At 37.2% G+C, this 8583-nt stretch overlaps 1 protein-coding gene across 1 annotated transcript in view; it reads right to left on the bottom strand.

Moving 5' to 3' along the window:
- The window catches only part of HERC1 (HECT and RLD domain containing E3 ubiquitin protein ligase family member 1), a 176625-nt gene that overhangs the window by 107125 nt on the left and 60917 nt on the right, over positions 1 to 8583 (bottom strand). The window contains exons 22-24 of the mRNA XM_007467211.1: positions 6623 to 6935; positions 6055 to 6175; positions 711 to 762 (exon numbers count right to left, since the gene is read on the bottom strand). Of these exons, the coding sequence (XP_007467273.1) occupies positions 711 to 762; positions 6055 to 6175; positions 6623 to 6935 (486 nt within the window). The remainder of the gene's footprint in view (positions 1 to 710; positions 763 to 6054; positions 6176 to 6622; positions 6936 to 8583) is intronic.

Here is an 8583-nt window from a genome sequence, read left to right on the forward strand (position 1 = left end):
GGGAGAGGCCACAACAGTGAGAGGCCCGCGTACCGCAAAAAAAAAAAAAAAAAAGTGCCAATTAATAGATAATAATACTTGGAGAGTTTTTAGTTACCTTGGATTTGTATTATCTAAAACTGCTGTTCTTTCCATCTATTTGTACATATAAACAAGAGTTAACTATATTATTCATTAAGATACTGCTTTTAGCAAATGAGCTTAACTCTTGTTGAACTCTAAAATTGCTCCTCATCGGAAAATTTTATTTTTAGAAATCATCTGTTCATCTCTTATATGCTTTGTATCTTGAGGCAAAGAGGAAAAAAACTAGAAACTTTCAGTCTGAAAGTGTGTATGTGTGTATGAAAGGTGAATGGGGTAAAGAGTTCTCCCTGTAATACCATTTAAACTATAGCAACTATACCATTGAGCTAAAGCATGGCAAATTATGTCCATAACCCCCACAATGTAAAGCACTGCTTCCAGAGTTCCATGGGACTTTTAAAAAGTCAAAACAGGACAAATGAGAAAGAGAACTGATTATTAACTCCTAGACATTCCCAGATCTTTTTTTAAGGGTGTATATTTTCAAGAAAATGATCTTCCTTTTAACTTTTCTGATAAAATGTTTCTAACTTTTTTGCAATAATGTTTCAATGACAATCAGATCTAAATATATCAGATATAAAAAGAGCTACTTAACCAGATATTTAATATTTAATACTTACCTCTCTTTCTATGAGATGATGCCAAGTCCAAATCAACATTTCGTCTTCCACTCTGTTAAAAATAAATAATAACATTTAATTGTGAAAATTATTTAAGATTAAGATTTAATAGAGTACTAAATAAAATAAAAAGTAATCTGCATAATTATAGCAATGTGCTACTTATTCACCAGTCAAGCCAGGCTAAGAACAAAAAGTCTCTAAAAACCCATTGAAAACAGTTCAGGCACATGACTCTCAGATACTAAAACACAAAGTCAATATGCACATTAATTAACAGTGTAAAGTAGCAGAACTTTTTCTTTGTTGTCACCTTTTTCTTCTTTGAAATCTTTGTCTTTTCTTTCTAATACAGTATGATCTCTTATTAATACCCTCTAGATGCCTAAAGCCCCTGTAGCAAAGTCCCATTTTCCAAAATCACTACTTGTTCTATCCTCTTTCCATTCTTTTCAAAACTATTAGCCTTGGCTAGGTGTATAGAAGAGAATCTGATGAACCCACACTAACAGAAGAATAACACAGTCCTAAGCTTTCTGGTAGTATTTTAAAAGACTTCAAAATGTTTTTAAAACCTCTTAAAGAAATCTCAAATGGTTAAACTGCAGTCAGCTTAATAAAACAGTGAAGGCTTTCAGAAGAAAGGAAGTATATTTGTGTGTGTGTGGTGGGGAGGCACTGGTGACAACTATCTACTCTATGTACAGATAACCATATACAAACCCATGACTTAGATTTATGCACAGATTTGACATTATGGTCTCAGCAACTTCAATTGCACTTTATCACACAATAAAAAAGTTGGTGGCAAAGAAGAAAGGCTGCAGAAGTGACAAAACAGACCCACTTAGGAAATGTCATTTAGAAAAATTTTTCCTGGTAATACATATAGACATATGTACCCACATTGTGGATAAATACATTTTGTTTTACATATATACACACACACACCAGAAATAAGTACGTTCCCAGGCCATTTGATGCTGGAGAAAACACCAAACAGTTGTCACAACAGTTCCTGAAGACAATGCCATCTCATGCAATATAACATTTTTATTACACAGTACCTTTGCCATGAGGGCTCACGGAAGAAATTTATCTCAGGTCTCAGAACCAGAAATATCTGAGTTTTTCTTGAAAACCTGGTTTGTTTTTATCTTTTACACACTGTAAATCATGCAACTCGTGTTTTTCCTATTTGCTGGCCGATCTCTGGCAGAACATCACAGGGTATGTGTAGAGGTGTACAAATCTTACTCAGGGCTTTATTTTCCTCTCTCAGTTTCTTTTAGCCCTAATTCGTTCTCTTATACTTTTATAAATAGTATTTATTTTTGTATGCTAAATCAAATCCTTTGTGAAAGAGGGCGGTAGGGAAATGAGGGAGGTAGATTAGGAGAGCGTAGTAAGAAATGCTGATAAGTATGACATGTGTCAATCAAACAGTTAAACTTGGGTTTAACTGTGTAACTGTTGACTTAGGTTTCTCTGGTCACTAAGACAGAGTAGATAATATATCACATAATACTCTTTACGAAAGAAGGTTAAAACTCAGATTTAGCATCAAGCTGGTTAACTTCCGTTATTTTAAGAAAGCATTTCATTCACTGACAATTCAGGATAAACAAGTACTACTAGATATCAAAGACATCAATGATAATCCTAAATAACCTCAGACAGAAGGGTAACATATTTCAGCTGGAAAATCCCACACTGCCCCCACTGCTTGCTCCTCTTCATCTACAGGAGGCTCAGCCTGAAGGCTCAGCCCAAGTCTCCTCACCCACAACAGAATCTGCTCTAATTCTTGACTTTTCCACCTTTTATGACACAATCTTTCTAAATATTCCATAAGAAAAGATGATTAAGAGTCCATCTTTCCCAAAAATCTTTTTAAAATTCTGTGTTTCTTAATCTTTTTGAAATTCTGTACAACCTAGACGTGGCAATTATATCTAGGTTCAACCCACCTCCATTTATCTGTCTTCCCATTATGTTTTGAAAACATAACTTTCAACATGTTTTAAATTGTATTACTAAACTTGTTGTTCACAACAACCCAGCTGAGGCAAGTATAACAGGCAGCGGTATTCCCCATTTCAAAGATAAAAATGCTGGAGCTCAGAAAGGTTAAGTGTCTTGCCCCAGGTCAAAATCAATAGAGTCTATTGTGACTAAGTCAGATTTCATTGTTTGCTTCCAAAAACTATGCCACTTTAACTACATTTATCCTCATCTTTTATCTTTCATTTCAGTTGAAATGAATTATCAATCATTTACAATATGCAAAGCACAATGTAGGAGACATGAGGGACATTAAAAAAACTCTAGACCTTCTAAGAGGTCTACTGGAAAGAAATACTAATAATACATAAGTAAGTCCAACATGAGACAAACCATTAGTGGTTTATTATAGATACTAACAAACTGCCATGTAAATAACAGACAGAGTCACTGTGAGTAATCTTAGGAAAGTTTTCTGGAAGAGATGACATTTTAACCAGGCCTTAAGAGAGAGGCAGGACTTCATCAACAAAACCCAGGAGAAGGACATTTAAGGCAAACAATGCTTGAGCAGAGACTCAAAAGGTATGTTTGGAGTCTGGCAGATGGACTACTATGCTATGGCAAAAATGCAGATTACTGCAGGGGAAAACTGGCTTCAAAAGCAGGCAAGCAGCATTTTACAGAATCTTTGATTTCTGGGTAGGCAGTGCAGAGTCACTGAGTTTTTTTTTAATAGGAAGGTAGCATGACCAGCAGGTGTTCTGTTGTTGTTGTTGTGTTTGTGTGTGTGTCTGTGTTTGTTTTTGTTTTTTTAATTTATTTATTTGTTTTTATTTTTGGCTGTGTTGGGTCTTCGTTGCTGCGCGCAGGCTTTCACTAGTTGCAGTGAGCAGGGACTACTCTTCATTGCGGTGCGCAGGCTTCTCACTGCAGTGGCTTCTCTTGTTGCAGAGCATGGGCTCTAGGCTCACCGGCTTCAGTAGTTATGGCACGTGGGCTCAGTAGTTGTGGCTCACGGGCTTAGTTGCTCCGTGGCATGTGGGATCTTCCCGGACCAGAGGTCAAACCCGTGTCCCCTGCATTGGCAGGCGGATTCTTAACCAGTGCACCACCAGGGAAGTCCGTTGTGTATGTTTTTAAGAGCTCTACCTCTGGGAGCAGTATCAAAGGAGAGCAACTGGAAAAAGTAGGGAGATCAGTTTGAAAACTACCAGTTCAGGCAAAAGTAACAAGGGCCTAAATTGAAGAGTAGAAAGAACAAATAGGCACAGAAATTTTACCAAAATAGATTAGACAGACATTCATTCGTTAAAAAAATACTTAATGACTGCCTACTGTGTGCCAGGCACTATAGGTAATTGGGATACAGCAGTGAATAAAACAGCAAAAACTTCTATCCTCAGGGAGCTTATATTCTAGTGTAGACTAAGAGAAACTGATAAATATAGCAAATAAATAATGTTAGGTGCCAGGGGGTGAGGGGGACAGAGCAAGTCAAAGCAGACAGAGAGTGAATATCTGGAAAGGAGAGCAAACTGGAATTTCAAATAGAGTGCTCAGGGTAGGTGTCACTGAAAAAGTAACATCAGAACGAAGATTTGAAGCAAGGGGATTTGCCTACAGACAACAGTATTCCAGTCAGAAGAAACAGCCATGTAAAGGCCCTATGGGGAAGTTGTGTGGTGTGTTCATGGAAAAGCCAAGAGGTGTCAGTGTGGCAGAAGGAGAGTCATCAAGAAAGAGAGTAGCAGCAGAGGAGATCAGAGAGGAGTGAGGCCAGGATCTGTAGAGTCTTATAGGCCCCTGCAGGGAGGGACCTAGGCTTCTACTCTGAGAAATAGTAAAGTCATTGGAGGTTTTGAGGAGAGAAGTGACATGATCTGTTATAAAACTGTCACAGGGCGAGGAGACTAGATAATGAGACTGATCAACTTGGAAAAATAAATGGACAGAGAGGAATCTCAGTAGATGGGAAGACTGGGAACGTGAACTGGGAGCACAGAAATAATAACAGGAATGAAGAATAAATGGAGGAAGAACAAACAAAAACATACAATGAAACTTGCTTGAAGACACTGTTCAACTTTCCTCAGAGGAGGAATTTTTTATGCTTAGAAGTTTCTTTTAAACAATAGCTTCATGTTTATGTAGCACCCTATACTTCTCAAAAATATTTTCACATCCAGTTTCTCAATTCATAAGAGAAGAATTTCAGAGCTAAAAATGAATCTTATCAATCACTCAATCCAAAAAACCCAGAGTTTCTGTTTGAGCTATCATGTGACATGACCAAGGTCTCAAAGCTATTCATCAGTAGGATCAGGTTCAGAAGCCAAGTCTAACACATTACCACCTATACAACAGGCACTACTATCTTCATATCATACAATAGGACACTAAGGCCCAGAGAAGTCAAGTAGCGCATAGAGATTCACATATAAGGCAGAGGATCAGCCAAAATGAAAATCCAGCTATCAACTCTATGTTCAAAACTATTCAAATAGAAGCTATCTATTAGACAGTTTTCATTCTATAATTTATTTTACCTGTCACACTATAGCACATATTACTTTCTACTTCTTATATAAATCAGCATCACACTTCTTTGATTTTTACCTTAAATGCCTGCAATTCAGGTCCTGAGGCTTTTTGATAGGGAACTGAGAGCTACTGAAAGATTTTAAGTAGAGGAGATGTAAACAGATTTGTATTTCAGGTATATTATTCTAGTGAAATGCTGAAGATGGGCATAAGACAAGAGATGGGGCAACCAGTTTGGAGGTTTTTGTACCAGGCCAGGCAAAAGAGAAGGAAAGTTTGAGACAGAGCAGTGGCAAGAGGGGTGGGCAGGACATAGTACAAAGATATTAAGAGTAAAATTTTCAAGGTCTGACTAATTGGACTGTGGGGAGTAAGGAGGTTGCAGGGACCAGGAATTAAGAAAAAGTAGAGTCAAGAATGAACCCAGGATTCCAGCCTGGGTAGTTAATAGTAACACTTACTAAGACAGGGAATGTGAGAGAAGAGGTTTAGGAGAAAAATGAGTTTATTTTTGAATAGGTTAAGACTGTGGTCACCTGAGATGTTCAGGTAGAACGTCCATCAAGGAGTCAAATACGTGAATTTGGAGTTTAGGAACAAGTCAGAGCTAAAGAGAGATATCTGAGTCACTAACATAGAGATGATAAATACCTATGCAATACAGTTATCTCATTTCTCTTAAAAGTTCTTTTTAAAAAGTTTTTGTATGTCTAAAACAAACGTATATTACTTACTCTAACCAAAGTCTTACATTGCTATACAAAATTCCTTCTTTACTAAATCTAGGTATACCTACCAGTGCGTAACCCTCTTCATCTGATTCAGGCTGAGACAAATCAGATTCACTCCTCGATTTGATCAGTCTATAATTTGGACTTGCGTGGATTAGCCGGCTCTCTGCAGTAAGACTTTCACTCCTGTCTCACATGCACAAAGAAAAGTTTTTCGATTTGGGACTGTTAGTGAACATAAAATTGAATGGAACTAGCAGCACAGAGATAAAACACACACACAGTGAGGAGTAATTATGGCTGTCAATGGAAAACCCTGGCTCTCAGTCAGGTCTAAGCACAAAGTCCTTCTCAATTACATCAGAATAACTTCCATGCCACTAAATTACAGAATTATGCCAATCAACTGCTGTTGTTCATATGTGTGAAAAATTGTGCCTCCTCATTTAATCAGAAATTTATACTCCAGGCTGAATTAGTATCACTCTTTACATTAAATTCATCCTTGTCAATTTGTATTTCCTCCTCCATGTCTGCGTTAATTTCAGAATACAATAAGTGAGAATAAACCATTTCAATGCATAAAGAAACAAGGAGAGGAGAGAAATGTTTTAAGTTTCTAGTCAGTCCCACCTGGTCATAAGTCCACCCCCTTCAGAGGCACTTGTGGAAGGCTGCTGCAACTGTCCTTCTTCCCTTCGCTTCTGAAGCTCATCAATCACAGGACTTACTCCTAATATTAACAGGGCACATCGATGGATCACGGAGTTGCAGGCAGCAGTGTACACATCCTGACCCTCAGGAAGGTCTGTGCTGACCCTTCGCTCTTGCTGAGACTGAGGAGGTGGATCATCAGCTCGAGCCCCAGACCCTGCCCCACTGTTCATTCTATCTCGATCTCGGCTACGAGCTACTTCACGGGCTGAGAGGAAACACTGAAAGATTTCTGTAACATGTAACACAAAAACAAGGTCTTAACACATGGGGAGAGAAGAGCAAAGAAAATAACAATAAAAACAGTCAAAAAGTTTGGACCAAAAACTTACTGAAAGAGGGAAAATCATTTTTTAGACATTAAATACTAAGTAACTAAGTTAAATTTTATCAAAAATACATGTATAACAAACTTTTTATAAAAATTACAATAGGAAATACTTATGCCTTTACAGAATTTAGATTTGGTTGATTCTATTTCTACTCTTATGAGTTTGATCAGTGGTTTCCAAAGTGTGGTTCTAGAAGAGCAGCATCAACATCATCTGGCACTTGTTAGAAATGAAAAATACTGGGCCCATCCCAGACTTTCTTAACAGAAGCTCTAGGCATGGAGCCAGCAATGTATGTTTTAACAAGCCCTCCAGCTCATTTTGAAGGCCATTAAAGTTTGTGAATCACTGGGTTAGATAAAAATAACTGCCTATTTCTGAAATGTTCACAACCTTGGTTTGAAATTGTCAGGTTACAAAAGAAACAGACAAAAGTTAAGTTGCATTAGTTATAATGAAGAGCCCCCTTTCCCCTTCCGAAGTCCATATAATTCCTAATACCTACACTTTGTTGTATTTTAAACATATTACATAAGCACAACCATTAAAGGTCTTTGCTGAAACAGAATCTGGTTATAACAATATGGCCAAGACTGCGCCCAGAGTCAAATAGTATCACCAGGAATGTCCATCTTTTGCCAGCTTTTCCCAATTAACAAGTGTAAAAAGTGGGTTTAACAAGGTTCTGATGCAGTGATAGGTATTTCACAATAGGAAAAGAATATTTTACTCAAATTTAAGTGAAGATGGTATTTTTAATGAGGAACCCAGGCAAAAAAGTTAGTAAAATACTAGATTTGTCTGTTAATATGGAAGTACAAACTTTAAAAATGCATTTGTATATTTCAAAGTATTATTATGACAATATATTCATTATGCTGTTGAAAGTCCCTTATTTCTAAGAAAATCAAAGCAACAAACTAACAGTCTAGAGCTGGAAATCAGTTAAAGTAATTAAGAGAATGGTTACTAGAATTTGGGGCAGACCTGGTTCTAATTCCAGCTGCTACGAACAGTGGCCCTAGGCACATAATTTTGCCTCCTTAAACCTCAGTTTGTCCATCTTTAGAACAGGGTAATACTAGAAATCATCTAAGACGGAGAGGATTATGAGTTAATCTATGTGAAGCATTTGACCCAGTGCCCAGCATATAACTGGATGCTCAAAAATGGCAGCTAGTTTAAAAATTATTACTCCCTGGGTAACTACTACGCTTTCTTTTAATATAATTGAGGGTTATCTTTTGTTACTGTGCTTTCCCCTTTGGTCTTTGCTTTTAGGAATTTCTAAACTAAGTCTTAAGTTCATCTCTAAATGTTCCCTCAGCCTAGGTTTTAAAATATAATTATTCTCTGGGAATTCCCTGGCGGTCCCGTGGTTAGGACTCAGCGCTCTCACTGCCGGGGCCCAGGTTCAATCAATCCCTAGTTGGGGAGCTAAGATCCTGCAAGCCACGCAGCACAGAAAAAAAAAAAAAAATTATATATATATATATATATATATATATATATATATATATATATATATTTACACACACAACAATTTTT

The sequence above is a fragment of the Lipotes vexillifer genome, unplaced genomic scaffold, assembly GCF_000442215.2.
Source record: "Lipotes vexillifer unplaced genomic scaffold, Lipotes_vexillifer_v1.1 scaffold1654, whole genome shotgun sequence".
In the NCBI taxonomy this organism is placed as follows: domain Eukaryota; kingdom Metazoa; phylum Chordata; class Mammalia; order Artiodactyla; family Lipotidae; genus Lipotes; species Lipotes vexillifer.